Source organism: Oncorhynchus clarkii, chromosome 1 (genome assembly GCF_045791955.1).
Source record: "Oncorhynchus clarkii lewisi isolate Uvic-CL-2024 chromosome 1, UVic_Ocla_1.0, whole genome shotgun sequence".
Lineage (NCBI taxonomy): Eukaryota > Metazoa > Chordata > Actinopteri > Salmoniformes > Salmonidae > Oncorhynchus > Oncorhynchus clarkii.
This window is the reverse complement of record NC_092147.1, coordinates 68,416,690-68,439,603: the sequence shown is the minus strand read 5'-3', so window position 1 is coordinate 68,439,603 and position 22,914 is coordinate 68,416,690. Positions and strand designations below refer to the sequence as shown.

The 22,914-nt window shown below is 42.2% G+C and overlaps 1 protein-coding gene across 1 annotated transcript; it reads left to right on the top strand.

Moving 5' to 3' along the window:
* The first annotated feature begins 969 nt into the window (after positions 1-969).
* LOC139411308 (sphingolipid delta(4)-desaturase DES1-like) lies at positions 970-22,433 on the top strand. The gene is made up of 3 exons (XM_071157472.1): positions 970-1,545; positions 18,645-19,387; positions 20,346-22,433. Exons 1-3 carry the CDS (start codon positions 1,464-1,466, stop codon positions 20,490-20,492), a joined length of 972 nt encoding a protein of 323 aa, XP_071013573.1. The 5' UTR covers positions 970-1,463; the 3' UTR covers positions 20,493-22,433.
* Positions 22,434-22,914: the final 481 nt, after the last annotated feature.

Below are 22,914 nucleotides of genomic sequence, written 5' to 3'. Positions count from 1 at the left end.
TCCCTGAACAGCTGCATATCACGGGGGCTGTTCGATGCTAATGCAGAACGCCATAGGATGTTTTTGTGTTGGTTAAGGGCAGTCAGGTCTGGGGAGAACCAAGGGCTATATCTGTTCCTGGTTCTAAATTTCTTGAATGGGGCATGTTTATTTAAGATGGTTAGGAAGGCATTTTAAAAAAATATCCAGGCATCCTCTACTGACGGGATGAGGTCAATATCCTTCCAGGATACCCCGGCCAGGTCGATTAGAAAGGCCTGCTCGCTGAAGTGTTTCAGGGAGCGTTTTACAGTGATGAGAGGAGGTTGTTTGACCGCTGACCCATTACGGATGCAGGCAATGAGGCAGTGATTGCTGAGATCTTGGTTGAAGACAGCAGAGGTGTATTTAGAGGGGAAGTTGGTTAGGATGATATCTATGAGGGTGCCCGTGTTTAAGGCTTTGGGGAGGTACCTGGTAGGTTCATTGATAATTTGTGTGAGATTGAGGGCATCAAGTTTAGATTGTAGGATGGCTGGGGTGTTAAGCATGTTCCAGTTTAGGTCGCCTAGCAGCACGAGCTCTGAAGATAGATGGGGGGCAATCAGTTCACATATGGTGTCCAGAGCACAGCTGGGGGCAGAAGGTGGTCTATAGCAGGCGGCAACGGTGAGAGACTTGTTTTTAGAGAGGTGGATTTTTAAAAGTAGAAGTTCAAATTGTTTGGGTACAGACCTGGATAGTAGGACAGAACTCTGCAGGCTATCTTTGCAGTAGATTGCAACACCGCCCCCTTTGGCAGTTCTATCTTGTCTGAAAATGTTGTAGTTTGGAATTAAAATTGACAAATTGACATTGACAAAACCTAAACCCCAAAACTCCCACGTATTCCTTCAAATCTATATATCTCCCTTCTCAGGCTAAATGACCTCAGAGGGTGGTACGGCGTGTGACAATACTCCATGCAACTCCTCCGCAGAGAATTATTTCAGTCCCAGGAACCGTTCTGCCGCACCCACAATGATATCTATTTTCATGGAATTCAAACTCACATCTACTACAGTCACCAACGCTCTAGACAACATGAAAACATCCTAACCACCTATGCTAGGGCGAGTAAAATGGTCAGAGTGAGGTGTTCTTTCATTTGTATCTGGAAGTAACTAGCCAACTTTGGTCAGTTAGCTTGCTTGACTACCGTTGTTGTGAGGTCAGAACGCTCGGATCAACCCTACTCATCGACCATAGCTTCCAACGTGTGCTCTGAGCGCACTATGTGAGAGAATCTGCGAATCAGCATCCAAAACGTTTGTTTGTGACGCAGATCGGGGTATGCGATCTCTATTTCAATCAGATCCTGCGTTGACACCAGGCAGGGTGGCTTGAGTCCGTTAGGTAACCGAGAAGTTGGAGTCAAGTTAATACTTTTAGCTAGTAATATAAATGGTTTGAGATTCATTACCTGTTACTTACACCAAAGAAAGATGGGGAACCGTGTCCCTCGTGAGGATTACGAATGGGTTTATACAGATCAGCCACACGCAGACAGGAGGAAAGACATTTTGGGTGAGTATTTCCTTTCTCCTCATAGACCGCAATAGAAGCTAACATTAGCTTGTCAGTTTGTATTGCTGGTCATTAATTATTTCACTTGTTAGCTATAAGTGTTCCTCTTGTCTTTCATTAAAGCTGGCTGCTAACTAGCTAAAGTTGGCTAGCTAACTAGCTATGATCCCCTTTCAGATATGCTATGTAACTAGTAGTTGCTCACTGCAGCCACGGATTAATATATAATTATCTAGCTAATGATAGATAGATAGCTAAATAATATATAACTATAATAATATATGCCATTTAACAGACACTTTTATCCAAAGCGACTTAGTCATGCGTGCATACATTTTTCATATGGGTGGCTGGCTAGTTTCCTTGTGAGGCAGGCAGGGAGAGGAGAGTTGGATAGCATCTGATCTAATTGCAACCATTGCTGTTGTTACCTACACTATTCGTCATCTAGCTAGCTAGCCAGACCAATTATTATGTAAATCGATTCTACAGGAACCCCTCTTTATACTTATATCGTCCATTATAAAGGTATGACTCAGTACATAGGCGAGAGGCGCGCCAGTACAGTAGATGGCCGTAATGCACCATAACATTGGATTAAACAAGCAGTTGTTTAATCTCATAATGATGCTCCAGTGCACAAATGCAGACACCTCACACAACCAACATCAGATAATATTTAATCATATATATGGTATTGGCTATAATGTAAAATACAGAATCCCACACCAACCACTGATAAATCAAATTTGATTTGTCACATACACATGGTTAGCGGATGTTAATGCGAGTGTAGCGAAATGCTTGTGCTTCTAGTTCGACAATGCAGTAATAACCAACGAGTGATCTAATTTAACAATTTCACAACTACCTTATACACACAAGTGTAAAGGATGAAGAATATGTACATACACATATCAATGAGTGATGGTACAGGACGGCATAGGCAAGATGCAGTAGATGGTATCGAGTACAGTATATACATATGAGAGGAGTAATGTATGTAAACATATAAAAGTGGCATTGTTTAAAGTGGCTAGTGATACATGTATTACATATAGATGGCAAGATGCAGTAGATGTTATAGAGTACAGCATATACATATGAGATGAGTAATGTAGGGTATGTAAACATTATATTAAGTGGCATTGTTTAAAGTGGTTCTTGATACATTTTTTACATACATTTTTCCATTATTAAAGTGGCTGTAGTTGAGTCAGTATGTTGGCAGCAGCCACTCAATGTTAGTGGTGCCTGTTTAACAGTCTGATGGCCTTGAGATAGAAGCTGTTTTTCAGTCTCTCGGTTCCTGCTTTGATGCTCCTGTACTGACCTCGCCTTCTGAATGAGGTCAGTACAGCGGGGTGAACAGGCAGTGGCTCGGGTGGTTGTTGTCCTTGATTATCTTTATGGCCTGGGACATCGGGTGGTGTAGGTGTTCTGGAGGGCAGGTAGTTTTCCCCCGGTGATGTGTTGTGCAGACCTCACTACCCTCTGGAGAGCCTTACGATTGTGGGCGGCACAGTTTCCGTACCAGGCGGTGATACAGCCCAACAGGATGCTCTCGATTGTGCATCTGTAAAAGTTTGTGAGTGCTTTTGGTGACGAGCCAAATTTCTTCAGCCTCCTGAGGTTGAAGAGGCGTGGCTGCGCCTTCTTCACCACGCTGTCTGTGTGGGTGGACCAAGTCAGTTTGTCCGTGATGTGTACGCCGAGGAACATAAAACTTACTACCCTCTCCACTACTGTTCCGTCGATGTGGATAGGGGGGTGCTCCCTCTTCTTTTTCCTGAAGTCTACGATCATCTCCTTTGTTTTGTTCATATTGAGTGAGAGGTTATTTTCTTGACACCACACTCCGAGGGCCTTCACCTCCTCCCTGTAGGCCGTCTCGTCGTTGTTGGGAATCAAGCCTACCACTGTAGTGTCGTCTGCAAACTTGATGATTGAGTTGGAGGCGTGCATGGCCACGCAGTCATGGGTGAACAGGGAGTACAGGAGAGGGCTCAGAATGCACCCTTGTGGGGCCCCAGTGTTGAGGATCAGCGGGGTGGAGATGTTGTTACTTACCCTAACCACCTGGGGGTGGCCCGTCAGGAAGTCCAGTACCCAGTTGCACAGGGCGGGTTCGAGACCCAGGGTCTCGAGCTTGATGACGAGTTTGGAGGGTACTATGGTGTTAAATGCTGAGCTGTAGTCGATGAAAGGCATTCTCACATAGGTATTCCTCTTGTCCAGATGGGTTAGGGCAGTGTGGTTGCGATTGCGTCGTCTGTGGACCTATTGGGGCGGTAAGCAAATTGGAGTGGGTCTAGGGTGTCAGGTAGGGTGGAGGTGATATGGTCCTTGACTCGTCTCTCAAAGCACTTCATGATGACGGAAGTGAGTGCTACGGGGCGGTAGTCGTTTAGCTCAGTTACCTTAGCTTTCTTGGGAACAGGAACAATGGTGGCCCTCTTGAAGCATGTGGGAACAGCAGACTGGGATAAGGATTGATTGAATATGTCCGTAAACACATCAGCCAACTGTTCTGCGCAAGCTCTGAGGACGCGGCTGGGGATGCCGTCTGGGCCTACAGCCTTGCGAGGGTTAACACGTTTAATGTTTTACTCACGTCGGCTGCAGTAAAGGTCCACAGGTCCACAGGTTTGGTAACGGGCCGTGTCAGTGGCACTGTATTGTCCTCAAAGTGAGCAAAGAAGTTGTATAGTCTGTCAGGGAGCAAGACATCTGGTCCGCAACGGGGCTGGTTTTCTTTTTGTAATCCGTGATTGACTGTAGACCCTGCCACATACCTCTTGTGTCTGAGCCGTTGAATTGCGACTCTACTTTGTCTCTATACTGATGCTTAGCTTGTTTGATTGCCTTGCGGAGGGAATAGCTACACTGTTTGTATTCGGTCATGTTTCCGGTCACCTTGCCCTGGTTAAAAGCAGTGGTTCGTGCTTTCAGTTTCGGGCGGTTTCTGGTTTGGAAATGTTTTAATCGTTGCTGTGGGTACGACATCGCCGATGCACTTGCTAATAAATTCGCTCACCGACTCAGCGTATTCGTTTGACGCAATGCGGAACATATCCCAATCCACGTGATCGAAGCAATCTTGAAGCGTGGAATCAGATTGGTCGGACCAGCTTTGAACAGACCTGAGTGCGGGAGCTTCCTGTTTTAGTCTCTGTCTATAGGCAGGGAGCAACAAAATGGAGTCGTCAGCTTTTCCGATAAACCCCACAAGAAAACGGGGGTGGGGAACAACGTTAGCTAGCTATAGCTAGTACACACCGGGGTAGAGCGTCCTTCGCTCCCACTGGTCGGGCACTGGTTTCCCGCCTGTCAAGCACGGTTTTCTCCGGTACACAGTGGTTGGGAGGCGGGGGCGAAGTACACTCTACCTCAGTGCGTACTAGCTAGCAAGGGGCGACCGGTCGACGGTGTCCTTGCAAGTGGTTTCATATTATGACAGAGATGAAAATATCCTTTAAAAGTGGGGAGGATCTAATGACGCAACAACAAACATGGGTTGTTAATATGACTAGGATTGTATCTTTGGCTGCTGGATAATGAAAGAAAGTTGAGAACATGAGAGAGATACTGGTTTCAATGGCATATGAGGAAGTGTTTATAAAATAATCCCCTTAACATTCCTATGGTTGGAACATGTTCAATAAAATTACAATGATGACAATTATGTTTATGGTTAAATGGTTTCAAAGGTGGGTGATGTTGCAGTGCGCAACAGGCAATGGCCCTTCTCTCCTATCTGAACGAACAGTGCCTCAAGTACAGTGCATTTGGAAAATATTCAGACCCCTTGACTTTTTCCACATTTTGTTATGTTACAGCCTTATTCTAAAATTGATTAAATTGTTTTTTTCCCCCTCATCTACACACAATACCCCATAATGACAAAGCGAAAACAGGGTTAGACATTTTTGCAAAAATGTAAAACGGATACCTTATTACATAAGTAACCAGGCCTTTATGAAACTCATACGTAACAATTTTTTCAGCGGAAACACTGACGTGTGTAATATCCAAATTCAGCACAAGTTGAAAGTTTTTAGGTTTGAAAAATGGTGATGAGGATAATGTTTAAAAAAATAATAGTTACATCTGAAAAGTTAGTGACCACGAGATGGAAAGCACCATGCCAAAGTTTAACTGCTTCGTTCTTTAACTACAATTTTAGTTTTTTCTGAGTGACTCGTTAATTTCAGTCATTCCTTTTGACCTGCTGGTGTCATGGAAATATTCAGTCAATAATATTTCTCAAATATTGGAGCTTGTGAGTTCAAATAGACTTTATTACAAAGTAACAGAAGCTGAGCTGGTTCATGAAGCAACTCCCTTTCCAGCCTTGGCACTCCCTTTCCAGCCTAGGTTTCATCCTTACGTCACACACATAGTAACTCCTCTTTATGATAATGATTCATCCCTTCTGGCATTTAGCCACCATTATCTTTTTGCCTTGCACTAATTTTAGCTTGGTTTCCCATTAGGGCTTAGAAACATTATGCCATAGCAATGGTACAAAAATAAACAGACATGCCCACTCCCAAGACAGGTGCATGTCTAATGGTGTTTAATGACCTAGACACACACATAGAGTGCACTTATTTTACTCTAAGATGTCACACATGTGCTGGAAAATTCCCAATACTGGTCGCTATGAATCCTATATAACAGGATTGATACACGCTTCTCCGGCTCAGCCAATAGTGTGCAATTGCGTTCCGCAATTCGGGGTGTTCCTTCATTTAGGCATTCAGTAGAGTTCGACATCTTCATGGTTGTGACACACTTTATTTTTAATTTTTATGTGGGACAAGAGGGAAATAAAACTGAGTTTTCGCACCCACCTCCCGGAGTCCTCCTTGCTTGCTAGCAGGAGCGACACCGATATTCCGTGTCCTTCACTCTCACCTGCCGAACACCTGTCCTCACCGTCATTAACCTCTCTAGGGTATGTGGGATGCTAGCGTCCCATCTGGCCAACATCCAGTGAGATTGCAGAGCGCCAAATTCAAATACAGAAATACTAATTATAAAAATTCAGAAAACAAAACATATTTTACATAGGTTTAAAGATGAACTTCTTGTGAATCCAACCACAGTGTCAGATTTAAAAAATGCTTTATGGTGAAAGCATACCGTACGATTATTTGAGAACATAGCCCAGTTGACAAGTTATTAAACAGTAACCAGCCAAGCAGAAGCATTACAAAACTCAGAAATAGAGATAAAATTAATCCCTTACCTTTGATGATCTTCATATGGTGGCACTCAGAAGACATTCATTTCCTCAATAAATGTTCCTTTTGTTTGAGAAAGTCTCTTTATATCCAAAAACCTCAGTTTTGTTTGCGCGTTTCCTTCAGTAATCCACAGGCTCAAATGCAGTCAAAACAGGCAGACAAAAAAATCAAAATTGTATCCGTAAAGTTCATAGAAACATGTCAAACGATGTTTATATTCAATCCTCGGGATGTTTTTAACTATAATATTTCAACCGGACAATAACGTTGTCAATATAAAAGGTAAACAAGAAATGCACTCTCTCGGGATTGCGCATGAAAAAGCTCTGTGACACGTCAGGGTCCACTCATTCAGACTGGTCTTACTCCCTCATTTATAAGAATACAAGCCTGAAACAATTTCTAAAGACTGTTGACATCTAGTGGAAGGCATAGGAATGGCAAATTGAGTCCTAAGTCACTCGATACTGTAATGGCATTGAATAGAAAACTACAAAACCAATCAAAAACGACTTCCTGAATGGATTTTTCTCAGGTTTTTGCCTGCCAAATCAGTTATGTTATACACAGACACTATTTTAACAGTTTTGGAAACTTTAGAGTGTTTTCTATCCAAATCTACCATATCATATATCTATGCATATCATATCTTCTGGGCCCGAGTAGCAGGCGGTTTAATTTGGGCATGCTTTTCATCCAAAATTCCGAATGCTGCCCCCTACCCTAGAGGTCAACAGAACTGCGGGGAAACGGTTCCCGACAGGCAGGGCGAAAGACAATTATATACCGGTCGCACCTGCCTACCGCTAGCACACCAGGCGGGAGGCTGCGACACTGTGCTAGCTTGCTAGATATAAAGCACACGGTGTTGCTCCCACCTCTAGTGTACCGAAGGAAACCGTGCCCAACAGGCGGGGGCGGAGGAAACTGTCTACCGGTCCAATGCCAAGGATTTTTTATAACGAACCCAAGATAGGCTCTGGTCTGTCATTTCCAATGGGAGCAAATTAATCATAGTGCATAGAGCAAGCAAGAGGTGTGCAGAGCCAAGCTCAAGCTAGTGAGGTCTGATTGGCACGTTCTAACATTTATTTGCATATTTCTGTTAGGGCACGCCTACTCTGAAGTGTGAATGTACAATTTGCCCTTGTACACCTAAAAAATACAAATAACTTTGGCAAAGGGTAAAGTCTACAAAATGCACTCCACTGTTTTTTTACAGATTCTAGCTTTGGAAACAGTGTATGGAGATCAAATGTTTAATCGATGAGAAAATTAGCAGAATGTCAACCAACATCCATTTCTCTCCAGCCTTCTCCCACTGCTCATTTCCGTATTTGGTAGAGTGGAAACGCCAACCGGATACTAATTTATTCATCCAGTGAAATATCTGGCACATTGTTCGATCTGTGTTGACACTTTGTACTACAGTGGTTCCTCCTTTTTAAAGTTGCGAGCATACACCGCGGGGCTTAGAGGTACCCAGCTTCATTGCTCCAGACCACCACAAGGGGGAGAGAGCACTCGTTATGCATTTGGGTCCCAAGGTTTTTATATGACCAATCATATTGAGTGATTCCAAGGATGAATTTGACGCTAGCCACCTGTGGTTTTCTTCAACAAAGTTGGCTGACAAAACATTACGGGGGAAGCAAATGTAATTGTCATAACGAGTCAAGCTAAAAATGTACAATTGAGAGGAATATGTTCGTTTGAGACAAACGATTGTGCATATTTTTTTGTTGAAGTTAATTTACGAAAACTTTCTAAATCGCAATTAACTGACTAGCTAATATTAGCCAGCTAGCAGGTGTTATGACACGAGTACAGTATGACATTGGAATTCGTGTTTGTTTTAGGGACTCCTGAGAACCAGCAAAACAGACTGTCGTCTTGGGAAACAGTAGATGTAGAGAATTCTAGCTAGCTAAAGCATTTACTGCAAATTGAATGTACAATTGTGTAAGCTTGCCTTGCAATGCAGCTGAAGTAACATAGCTAGCTAACTATTTACTTGCTTATTGTGTAGTGGAGGATAAAAATAACTATGGCTGTGAAGCTAGCTACAGTATGTAGCCAATCTAGTAAAGCATTTACTGCAAATTGAATGTACAATTGTGTAAGCTTGCCTTGCAATGCAGCTGAAGTAACATAGCTAGCTAACTATTTACTTGCTTATTGTGTAGTGGAGGATAAAAATAACTATGGCTGTGAAGCTAGCTACAGTATGTAGCCAATCTGTGTAAAACGTTTGGTATGAATATTAGTTCAGAACCTATCTATGATCCTCAGCTATCATAGTTGTATCACCTTCAAGTCTGAATGGCATTAATGAGATCCCCACATTGTAGCCTGTACATTGAATATGTTCACTAATCATGTACTTTTCCTTGGCAAATAAAGGTGTGGTTCAGGTAGGAATCTGAGACATTATTTTTTAGTCATATCCAATAGCAGGTGTATCAAACTCCATTCTTTGAATGATGCTGTGTTTGCATGTACACTTCAAAAAAACTATGCATATCTAACCCTTCATCTGCGTTAATCTGAGGACACAGGATAGTATTTCAATGAGATACTTAATTTCAACCAGTGGAGAATGTGAAATGCTTTATTGAAAGGAGTTCATTATCCAGGTGTTATAAATAGAAGTTCAATCTGTACTTCAATGCACAATGCTACATTATAAAATGTAGAAGAAAGATGAGTTGGGGAGAGAGGTATAGAAGACAGAAAGGGAAAGAGGTACGAACAGAGGCAGACAGCATACGATTAATGAATTACAGTGCTACCCAAATATTCTCTCAGTTCATCACCAGCCTTGTGCCCCCAGTTGGACCGAACGTTATCTTCAGAGCGGGTGAGGTGGCTGATGGGACTGGCTTCCTCTCTCACATCAAAACATACCTGCAGATGAGGCAGTTGTTTTTCAATGTAAAGCACCTCTTTAATAATGCTTCCTGTTGACGTCATGTTGTGCCCTCTGTCAGCCAGTTCAGATGAGGGAGGGGTTCACCGACACAGCTGATATAACCATGAGGGTTTAGGGAGAAGGGGGAGAGGGATGAAGTAAGTGTGTGTGTGGTCTCACTTGGTGTCCACACTGTGGTTAGAGTACTTTATGCTGAAAAACAGACGCATGCAGACAAACAATAGACAATAATGTCATTATTAGGCATAAATACCACTTGAAGCTTGATGATTTGATCATTTGAATCAGCTGTGTAGTGATAAGGCAAAAACAATGTGCACAGGTGTTTGGAGCATTCTGATATGCCACAGCTGGTGAGGTGTCAGGTTCGCCTCTAAGTACAGAGGGTGATTATTCTAACTCTGAAATGTTGCAGATCTACCTGCAGACGAGGTAGGAACACATATCCCACATAGAAGAAGTGGATAGAATTCGACAGGTCAAGGTATCCTTCTTCCTCCAAACTGTGCATGCATGTGAGACAGGTTCCATGTACAACAAGACAGGAAGAGAGGAAAAAGAACACCGAACAGTTTAATTACCTCTGCTTATGGACTCTTTTCCCAGCAATAAAGCCACGGCCTGATCCTCAGACAGTGAACATCTGGCATATCTACATTTTCGACCCCTTGATCAGCTCGCACTCTGAAAGTAAAGAAAATAGCTTATTTTTTTGTAGATATGAAAACAATAACTGAGATGACTGTTCAATCTAAAGCAGCAATGTAATTTTCAGGATACGTCAATACAGCACAAAGCTTAACACCAGACTGGTATTGTGGTTGTTCATTAGGGGATGGGGAAATATGCAATATGTATACAAAATAATATACTTACCAGTTGCATCTTAAAGCATTGGAATTAAAAGTGAAATGTTTAACCTATTAACCTGCTTCATTATTTATGTATTACCAGTTGAAGAAACACTCCAGTTTCATACATTGAAAATTTGTCTAGGAATGAAAGAGTTCACTTTTTAGATTTGATGGAGACATACATCTTAGTACCTTGTCAATTTATGATTTGTATCAATGTGGACGAGAGACGGGTGCAGAGTATTTTTGCCGAGCAATGTAACGAAGCTCGATCATTCTGGTAAGGATACCTGCACCATCTACACGCTGCAAAGACTCTTCGCCATTGTACACAATGGGCCATTGCTCTGAGACTTCCATTGACCATTCTAAAGCCCCCATGGGGCATCGCTGACTTTCTGGTATAACTCATCTGACATCAGAATAGCATTCCCTGACAGACATTGTGTTCTTTCATCCTTCTGTAAACAAAGCTAACCGTCACACTGTCATGATTATATGATTATATATATTGACTATGAAACAACTAGGACATGGCCTGCTTATTAGTTGCCATGAAAGAAAGTTTGATTAATTCAACTGAAAATGACGAGAACAGGCATTCGTAGCTAAATGCTTTAATTGCATGATTTATCATTCTACGGTATGTATGTAATATAGTACAATGTTATGAACCGACACTGAATCGTAGGAGCTATGTAAAAGTTGGACGGAAGAATGCCCAGTGCTGCTTACCTGAGATGCCATCATTGCACAGTCCTTCTTAGGTGTCCACTATGACTTCCTTTTTGTCTGAAAGAAAGGCTGATTGGTTGTAGCCAAACAGACTCAAAATGGCCAAATGGAGGGTGGTTGATAGCAAAATTTAATTTGAGTTTTGTTTTCAAATAAATTGGGGAATAAAATGCAAGTTTTGCGCTCTATTAAACATTTTTTGATTGCAAATATTAACTATAGGCTCTTAACTACCCAACGTTTGACTGTCATTCTTAGCTTAGCTAAATGGTTTAGTCGGAGTGCGTCCTCAATGGACATTCGGGTGCTTTCGTAAATTCGCTCTGGCCATCTACTCTGATTTCAGCACACTCTCGTCTGAGTGCAGAATAATTCATTTTACGAGCTCTGAATATGGCCCGTTGAACATGGCCGGTGTCAGTTGTCACGAACCGGCTCAAAGCCCATAACAAAAGGGAGATGACGTGGAGATAAGGAGTAACAAAACATTTATTAAATAAAGTAAACTAAGTACAATATACAATGGTGTGTGTGTGTGTGTGTAAGTGAGTGTTTAGCATGCATGAACGTGATCATGCAGGGTGTTGAAAGGTGCCAAAGCAAACAACCAAAAACCACCAAGATACACAAAATCTGTAAAGGTGTCTGCGTGGAGAGAGTCTCTTCCATGAATGGGCAAGTGGTGTATTTATCCTGGGACACACCGGGCCCAGGTGTTTCCCATGTAGCTGACGACCCTCCCAACTCTGCCCACCAGCATCCTAATAAAGAAACAAGAACAAAGAGAGAATACGGCAGACAGAGTGGGAGGGTCGTCACACAGTAAACATCGGCAAAAAAAAGCATAATTAAATTGCTTCCAGCAGCACAGTTACAGTCACCAACGCTTTGGTTTACACAAACTGCCTAACCAGCTCTGCTAGGGCGAGTAAAATGGTCAGAGTGGTCTCATTTGTGTCTGGAAGTAGCTAGCAAGCTAGCCAACGTTAGCTTGGGTGCTTAACTGCCTCGGCCCGAACGTCCAATGTGCGCTCCGGGAGCAAAACGGTCTGAATTTAACCAAGGGTTTTGTGTTTTTTATGGAATAAAAACACCATAATATTTATTAAGCAAGTACCAGTCAAAAGTTTGGACACCTACTCATTCCAGGATTTTTCTATATTTTTACTTTTTTCTACATTGTAGAATAATAGTGAAGACATCACAACTATGAAATAACACACATGGAATCAGTTAAGAACTCATTCTTATTTACAAGGACATCCTACTCCTTCCTCCCCATTGGGGGATTGAACCCCGGTCTCCCGCGCGTCTGCAATATGGAAGACTATCAAATGATTCTCAAAGATACCATCTGGTGGTCAAACTAGGTATAACTTGCAGTAACAGGAAAAAATGGCTGAGAATTAAATGACGTGCCACAGAATGCTGCGGCAGCATGCAAGGTGTGCCGCAGTATGACGCAACATTTAAAGGAGGAACCACTGTAGCTAGTTTGATAGTTTGCGTCACTGTGCTAGCACTCGGTCTCACTCCCGCCTGCTGTGTACCGGAGTTCTGCTTAGGACTAGCCAGCTAAGCTAGCACACAGTGTCCTTCGCTCCTGCCTGCTGAACACTTGCCGTCGTTAACAGACCTGCAGGAAAAGTGAGCCCGACAGGCGGGGGCAAAATGCACTATTTACCGGTGTACAACTAGCTAGCTACCGTTGTCACCGCTTCTTCTGTGGGGCTTATTGGCGGCTGGCATCCACTGTTATTGTGCATTAATGCCACCTACTGTACTGGAGCTCACCCGCCTGGAAGTATAAGGAGGGGTTCCTGCAGATAAAGGGAATGCCCACATGCAGGAACACCCAAATTGCGGGTCGCAATTGCACACTTCTCGGCTCAGCAGCTCCAATGAGACATGCTCCGACCAACAACTGTCTGTTATATATGCACAAAGGAAAGTAGATCACGCTGCAGGCAGCATGGAGGAGAACAATATGTTTAGAACTGATAATTCATTGTAAGAATGAATGCTATAAGAATGAATGCTATAAGAATGAATGCTATAAATTGAATGTTATAATGGACACATGGGGGGGATACAGTTCACAAACGATATTGTGCTTATCACCCTCACGGCAGTCGAGCAATGCATTTCGCCAAGAGTTGTGCACGATCTAGTCCGATTGCGGCCACACCTAGACCTCGTTTCAAATGCATCAAGAAATAATCTTATTTGTATGCCTAGCAATCAACACGTTTACAAGCATCAGTCACAAAATGACAGCTCCAGATTTTTAACAAGCGCATTTGCGAAAAAAGCACTGTCGTTGCACCAATGTGTACCTAACCATTAACATCAACGCCTTCCTTAAAATCAATACACAAGTATATATTTTTAAACCTGCATATTTAGTTAATATTGCCTGCTAACATTAATTTATTTTAACTGGGGAAATTGTGTCACTTCTCTTGCGTTCTGTGCAACAGAGTCAGGGTATATGCAGCAGTTTGGGCCGCCTGGCTTGTGTGAAGACTATTTCTTCCTAACAAAGACAGCCAACTTCACCAAACGGGGAATGATTTAACAAAAGCGCATTTGTGAAAAAAGCACAATCGTTGCACGAATATACCTATCCATAAACATCAATGCCTTTCTTAAAATCAATACACAGAAGTATATATTTTAAACCTGCATATTTAATTAAAAGAAATTCATGTTCGCAGGCAATATTAAACTAGGGAAATTGTCACTTGCGTTCATTGCACGCAGAGTCAGCGTATATGCAACAATTTGGGCAGCCTGGCTCGTTGCAAACTAATTTGCCAGAATTTTACGTAATTATGACATAACATTGAAGGTTGTGCAATGTAATTTAGATTTATGGATAACACACGTTAGATAAAATACGAAACACTTTCCCCACCCTGTGAAGTTCATCATAACTTATTTCAGCTGTAGCCTAATCAACTGCATCCGGAATAAACTGCATGTGGAACGACCACACAACATATCATCGTGTGACTCTGAAGTTTACTTCAATATGATGGTTATTATATAAATATTTGTGCATAAGCATTTACACCACTATTTCTCGCTAACCTATTCACCTGACCACTTCTTGGGAATTCACAATTCCTCTGGGGAGAGAGAATGTGTGAGAAATTTGAGGAATCTCCAAGACAAAACAGAGCCACCTTTACAAAATATTTACCTTAGGGCTATTTCTGCCAGTGCTGGGAAACAGTTTCATTTTCACTTCTAGGAAATCATGCTGTGCTTTTATTCATATTTCAAGAGTGCTTAGGTTTGTATTGTTGTATTACTTACTGAGAAGGCAAAGCCATAAGGATTGCAGTTAATATAGGGGACAACAACACTGATAAACCCTAAAATACATCACCAGACTGCAATACTAGCCAGTATCCACCCCGTCTCAACAGTAGTAACTAGCAGTGTCCCTCTGTGCCTCCTGGTGCTGCTGTACAGTCATGGCCAAAAGTTTTGAGAATGACACAAATATTAATTTTCACAGTCTGCTGCCTCAGTTTGGATGATGGCAATTTGCATATACTCTAGAATGTTATGAAGAGTGATCAGATGAATTGCAAAGTCCCTCTTTGCCATGCAAATGAACTGAATCCCCAAAAACATTTCCACTGCATTTCAGCCCTGCCACAAAAGGACCAGCTGACATCATGTCAGTGATTCTCTCGTTAACACAGGTGTGAGTGTTGACAAGGACAAGGTTGGAGATCGCTCTGTCATGCTGATGGAGTTCGAATAACAGACTGGAAGCTTCAAAAGGAGGGTGGTGCTTGGAATCATTGTTCTTCCTCTGTCAACCATGGTTACCTGGAAGGAAGGAAATGCGTGCCGTCATCATTGCTTTGCACAAAAAGGGCTTCACAGGCAAGGATATTGCTGCCAGTAAGATTGCAGCTAAATCAACCATTTATCGGATCATCAAGAACTTCAAGGAGAGCGGTTCAATTGTTGTGAAGAAGGCTTCAGGGCGCCCAAGAAAGTCCAGCAAGCACCAGGACCGTCTCCTAAAGTTGATTCAGCTGCGGGATCGGGGCACCACCAGTACAGAGCTTGCTCAGGAATGGCAGCAGGCAGGTGTGAGTGCATCTGCACACACAGTAAGGCTAAGACTTTTGTAGGGTGGCCTGGTGTCAAGAAGGGCAGCACAGAAGCCACTTCTCTCCAGGAAAAACATCAGGGACAGACTGATATTCTACAAAAAGTACAGGGATTGGACAGCTGAGGACTGGGGTAAAGTCATTTTCTCTGATGAATCCCCTTTCCGATTGTTTGGGGCATCCGGAAAAAAGCTTGTCCAGAGAAGACAAGGTGAGCGCTACCATCAGTCCTGTGTCATGCCTACAGTAAAGCATCCTGAGACCATTCATGTGTGGGGTTGCTTCTCAGCCAAGGGAGTTGGCTCACTCACAATTTTGCCTAAGAACACAGCCATGAATAAAGAATGGTACCAACACATCCCCAGAGAGCAACTTCTCCTAACCATCCAGGAACAGTTTGGTGATATTTTGGGTCCATGGCCAGGAAACTCCCCAGACCTTAATCCCATTGAGAACTTGTAGTCATTCCTCAAGAGGTGGGTGGACACAAAAACCCACAAATTCTGACAAACTCCCAGCATTGATTATGCATGAATGTGGCCCAGAAGTTAATTGACAGCATGCCAGGGCGGATTGCAGAGGTCTTGAAAAAGAAGGGTCAACACTGCAAATATTGACTCTTTGCATCAACTTCATGTAATTGTTAATCAAAGCCTTTGACACTTATGAAATGCTTGTAATTTTACTTCAGTATTCCATAGTAACATCTGACAAAACGATCTAAAGACACTCAAGCAGCAAACTTTGTGGAAATGAATATTTGTGTAATTCTCAAAACCTTTGGTTACGACTACTCCCATAGCTTACAAGTTATTCAGACAGGATAAGATTCCTTTGTCACTAACCAGGTTTCCATCCAAACTTTTAATGCGAGGGATGTACATGTCAGATAGAAAAATGTCACGACAGGCCTGATGGAAACAGCACATTTGTCGGTAAACTTCACAAATGTCGACAAAACAAAATATACTACAAAAGGTGGGCTCTTTGTCTGTAAAATGAATTAAGCTGACTTTATAATAATTACTCCAGACATCACTCCAAAATCGAACTATTGATTTGATCACTCCACAAAGTGATAAGTTGTGCAATTAGATGGGAGTGCTGGACTATTGTCAGCTACCTTCCACCTGATTTATTTTTTTCCCCCTCTGTCAGCCTTTATCATCCTTATATATCAGTAGCATTGATGAAACTAACCAAAGTGTGTTACGCTGTGATAGGACAGAAAGCCAACAACTTCAATTGTTGAGTATGATTTGGTTATAACAGTGCCTTGATAAACCACCCACTCCCATGGTTAGAAAGGCGAATGGTCATTAGTCAAGAAGCAGTCAGTGAGTCGCAGGCTAAACAGTCTGTCCACATGAGTCCTGTCTGTCCACACATCCATTACAAGTAACACAGTAAACTCAAGGTCAACATGGCCTGGTTTTCACTTTCTAGCTTATAGCCTAGTTTAATAAATCCCTGTGATTTTAATATAGGCCTACACACACACAATAATCAAAACTTCTGCCCACTGCAGGTGCTACTAACACTTAAACAAACGTTTTAAAGTAGACCACTACAAGCTGGTAATGTTGTATGGGACCCAGCAATTGTGAGTGGATCAGGCTATATCACTATGTGCATTGTTACAATTGACTGTTCCACCTACCTGATAAAGGTTTCCCTATTCCTTTGTACACCCCCATGTTTGTGTGTCCAAAACGTGTTTTTTATTTTATTATTTCTCCCCAATTTTGATCTTGTCTCATTGCTGTACCTCCCCAATGGCCTTGTAGGCGAAGGGTGAGTCATGCATCCTCCGAAACATGACCCGCCAACACCCACTCGCTTAACCTGTAAGCCAGCCGCACCAACGTGTCGGCAGAAACACCATTCAACTGACAACCGAGGTCAGCCTGCAGGCGCCCAGCCCACCACAAGGAGTCGCCAGAGCGCGATGAGCCAAGTAAAGCCCCCCCCGGCCAAACCCTTCCCTAACCCAGACGACGCTGGGCCAATTGTGCGCCGCCCTATGGGACTCCCGATCAAGGCAGGTTGTGATACAGCCTGGGATCAAACCCGAGTCTGTAGTGATGCCTCTAGCACTGCGATGCAGTGCCTTAGACCGCTGCGCCACTCGGGAGGCCCCGTCCAAAACTTTTCTAACTGGTTTGGAAGAGAGGGTGGTTCCACATTTCACCCATTCTCCATCGGCTGAGAAATCAAGGTGGTAATAAGGATGACAGGTTTTTTTGTTGTGTTTTTTTGTTGTTGCTTACCTTAACCCATATTGGTGAAATTCTAGTTAGGTGGTACATAACCTGATAGGCCTGCATCAACCTTCCACCCATGTCCCAGACTGTATGGTTTGTTCTCATGAATATGGCATGTTTTTCAGGCCTATGTCATTTGAAGGCCAATTAGCCCGCTTAATGTAGTTGGCAATAATTACTCTAGGCCTACAGGGACTTACAAGACTTTGATACTAGCAGAGAGGCATTTCATTATTTTGATACTGTGTGATAACTTTGATCATGCTGTAGGCCAAACCATCTTCTTTGATTTTGTCACTCATTGGCTGGGCCCTAGTGGACCTAGGCCTAACCTGAAACCACCCTTTGTGCACATTAGGTTACTTTTTAGTCAGGAGAGATTTAAGATAAGTTCTCAAGGTGACATGACATTGTCACAAAATGTAAATTGTGACTTGCAGACAGATTTATTTGCAAATGGAGGGTGGATTTGGTAATCTTATTTGCATTGCCCTTATTCTTTAAAAGTACATGAATCATTGTGGTCTTTCGTCCTGCTGTGGCTGCCAGTCAAATAAGATACCAGTATAATTTAGTGCTGTTTTGAATGGCAATTGCCAGACTATTCCTGCAGGCACTTTTTTATCAATGGTGTTTGTGGTTGACAGTTTGGTACCTCTGGGCCTGACTGAGCTTTTTAAGGGACCATTTGACAGAAGTAGCAATGATGCAAACTCTAGGGCTTGAGGGCTTGCAAACAGTTACAAATTGTAGGAAATGGCTGATAGTCTTTATATTATGATTGTAACAATTTAAAGTTATGAATTAGAATGACATGACGTAAGGAGTTGTGTATCAGTGTTTTTTTGATTAGTGCTTTGTCAAATAAGTAGGCAACGTTTAAAAAATAAATTAACCAAAATGGTATTCTTTCTCTTCTCTAACAGCAAAGTACCCAGAAATAAAGACCCTAATGGGGCCTGATCCCAGGCTGAAGTGGATTGTTTGCATGATGGTACTCATCCAGTTTTTAGCATTCTATCTGGTCAAAGACCTAGACTGGAAATGGGTTTTGTTCTGGACTTATGCCTTTGGCAGCTGTATCAACCACTCCATGACCCTGGCCATCCATGAGATCTCCCACAACACAGCGTTTGGCAACAGCAGGGCCATGTGGAACCGCTGGTTCGCCATGTTTGCCAACCTGCCCATCGGGCTGCCGTATTCTGCCTCCTTTAAGCGCTACCACCTGGACCACCACCGCTACCTGGGAGGAGATGGCGTGGACGTGGACATCCCCACTGAATTTGAGGGATGGTTCTTCTGCACACGCTTCCGTAAGTTTGTCTGGATCATCCTTCAGCCTCTGTTCTACGCCATCCGCCCTCTCTGCATCAACCCCAAGCCCATCACCAGGCTGGAGGTGGCCAACGTGGCTGTGCAGCTGTCCTTCAATGTGGCCCTCTACTGGCTGTGTGGAGCCAAGCCTGTAGTCTACATGATGGCAGGTTCCTTGCTGGGAATGGGCCTGCACCCCATCTCTGGACACTTCATCGCTGAGCACTACATGTTCCTCAAGGGCCATGAGACGTACTCATACTATGGCTCCCTCAACCTGCTCACCTTCAACGTGGGCTACCACAACGAGCACCACGACTTCCCCAGCATCCCAGGACGTAGGCTACCTCTGGTACGGTATAGCTGTTGAAAACATTGGGGCTTTATGGAGAGGAAAGACATGTTATCGAACCAATTTTAGCATTCTAACTGTTAAATAAACAAAAGGCAATTGGTATTTGGGGGCAGGGGCAGTAGTTGTAATTGTCTTAGTGACAGTTCCATAACTCCTTTTAATGTAATGAAGTGCTTAGTAATGAACTTTTATTTGTATACAGCTTACATTTGCAGCCAGAAGTGCATGGTGAAACAGGTTAAGTAATAAAAAAAAAGGGTAATAAAAATAAGGACATCTGTAAAACAACCATATTCCTCCAAATATGTTTAGGCAGACTGTTCCAACGTCTAGGCTCAGCAGAAAAGCATTTGACTTCACCAGATCCAGGGAGACTTTAACCTCTAGCTCTACTTCATTGCACATTCTATGTTTGGAGATGTAAATGATTTAAAAGATTACCATTGTACAAAGAACGTCTAGCCTATATGTTGGTTTGTGGGGAAAACTGTTGCAGTGAGTATTCTTCTGATTCAGGACGCTGCAATTTTGCTTTGATTGGAACTTAGAGAAACACTTGACGATGCAATATGCATCAATCGCCCCACTATTTCCTTGTTGCAAAGAATTCTAATAGTTTTCCTAATTTCAGTTTGTGACAAAACAAGCAGTCATTGTGTAGAGAATCCCTGTACCATCTAAATCACTGAAATATATTTTATATAACCAAAAATATTGTATTTTCAGCTGTTTAAAGCAGCTGTACAAAACCGAAAGTAAAAGATGCAAAAACTACACTTAAGAATGGGCAGCATAGAAATAGCACAGACAGAACAAATTTACCTAATTAGACTTGCTTTCATTGAGAATGACAGCTCTAGAACTCAATTTATGTGGATTTTGTCTAGTCGACCCAAAAAGGTACATATTGCAGCTTTATGCTGAAGACACTTGTTTGTTTTCTCCCTTCACCTAGGTGAAGAAAATCGCATCGGAGTACTACGATGACCTGCCCCAGTACACATCATGGGTGAAGGTCCTGTATGACTTCATTATGGACGACCGGCTCAGCCCCTACTCTCGTGTGAAGAGGAGGCTAAAGGGAGATGTCAAGCTGGAGTAAATCCTTCCCCTCCCTCTCTCTTACTCTTAACAAAAAAACTGAAGTAAATTGACACCAGCCCCAATTAACCACCAAGACGTAACAGCTTTTGCATATTAATAGACATTTGAACAGAATGTGTAGTGTCTGTGGACAGTATGTGTGACATGTATGTGTTAATGTTTTCCTCCTCAGGAACAACTGAAAGGGGTGAGGGAACATGGTTATATAGTCTTCTCTAGCAGAATTACAACCATTACTGCTTGCATTCCAATTAGTCCTTATTACACAAGCTTGTCATTTCTCCAATTAGTTTTTCCTGAAAAGCCCATTTATTGCAGTTGTGGTCATTTTAGAAACCTGTAATAGGGATGACGGCAAGTCTGAATATTTTTCTATTCACACATTTTTATTTTTAATTTATATGAAGAATTTAACTCTAGATTACTTAGGAGTTCAGCATCAGTTGCTGAATGTGTTGAATATTTGAGATCCTGTTTGTATAGTTTATTTTATGATCAGTTTTATTTAATCTCTTTGAAAGAGGTGTAGCAATATACAACCATATCTTATTGTGAAAAAGTTTTATTGGAAAGGGTGGAGGATACTCTTGCACCAGTTAGGAGATCAGGCCACCTAAACAGTTTTTTGCTGCTTTGGGGGGGTGAGAAGCCTAGCTTATCACTTCTCTTATGTGTCTACTGAGGCGAGTTGCAAATTCCATGCTAGAAATGTTAAGTTCTCATTTCACTCGTAAAATATTGAGTTCTGTCCTTTCTTGTAGACTACTACACTTACCATATCACAGTGTGAGTAGAATTAACTTAATTTTTAGATTGGAGGGCCATTTTGTATTGTACTTGCCAACACCTCTGTTCAATAGCTGATTGTCTGAATCAGTTATTGCTCCAATTTTACATTTAATTTGACACAATGGGGAGAAAGAATGGCATTAGATCAAACATTCATTTGTTTTGTTTAATTTATGTTTGCCCTTTTATGGAAAGACAATGTGGCCTTAAATGTGTAAATGACTAATGCAGATGATGCGTTCATATCTTGTCAGATGGTGGAAATACAAAAGGACTAGCCTATAGCTTATGTATGTTCTAAACACCAAGGGTTCTCCTTTTATAAAACACTACATGCACATCAAATCTACTGAATATTATAGCGAATTTAGTTTTTAGACAATGAGTCTTTCAACAATCACTATTCTGACAGTCTCTTATGGAAACCCAATCAAAGGCCAAATTAATTGAAACCAAATCTAGGTAAGAGTAACTCTTAAGTCTGTCTTTTGTTCCATGTACTGTATGATTGTTGTTACAATTCCACTAGATTCTGAAAGTCTTGATTATTTCCAATTGTGTCCTTAACATTTGCAATGACGTAAGTAGCCTAATTTGTGAGAAAGACAAAATGGCTTATTTTAAGATGATTGACCTCAAGAACCGGGCCACACCCTTAGTCACTGAGTTTGAAAGCCTCTCAAATATGTCACTTTAAAGTAGCTACCACTGAGGGAGAGAAAGCCAATTGGTGTATCACATAGCCAAACCATGATGTGGATAGATATTGTCCAAAGTGGATTGGAAACTTGCTGACATTGGTGCTGAATCACAAATTGACCCTTATACTCTCCATGTAGACCTGGAATGGTAATAGTTCCATCTTGCCTTCTGATAGGCGTGGAGGGAGATTGGCCATATCGAATAGACCTACACTTATCCAATCTATTACAGATGTACCTAGGGTTGATTTGCAATTCAGGGGGCCTCTGAAACAAGGTAGAGGGGTTGTTGGTTACATCTACATCAGTATTAAACAAACTGAACTCATGCTAAGGGTGAAAGAATGTTTATATTCTCAACTCAAACATTTTAATTTGGAATATTCTGCAGCAAGAGTCATGATTACATAACTGCATCCAATATGATTTTATTAAACTAACTGACCTGGTTTTGTCTCATCCTTTTTGATGGTTAACTATAAGGTCCTGTCATAAAATGGAATAGCAGGTCAGATCTATTGGGTATAGGCTAGAGCTGTACTGGTAATTGCATTAAGGCTGGGGTTGGGTAGGTTACTTTTATGTAATCCGTTAGTTACCTGTCACGTGTAATCATTAAAGTAACATTACCCAAACTAACAATCTGATTACATTGTTACTTTGACTACTTTAAGGCATTAGAAGAAAAAAAGTCCTCACCAGGGTCTTGGCCTGACTGCAGTTCGGTGTCGACTGAGACACGGATGAATCCCAGTTTCAACTGTACCGGGCAGATGGCGGACCGCATGTATGGCATTGTGTGGACAAGTGGTTTGCTGTTGTGAACAGAGTGCCCCATGATAGCATTGGGGCTGATATAGCAGCAAAGGGGGGGGGGGCATCTCCATATTAATGCCCATGATTTTGGAATGAGATGTTCAACAAACAGGA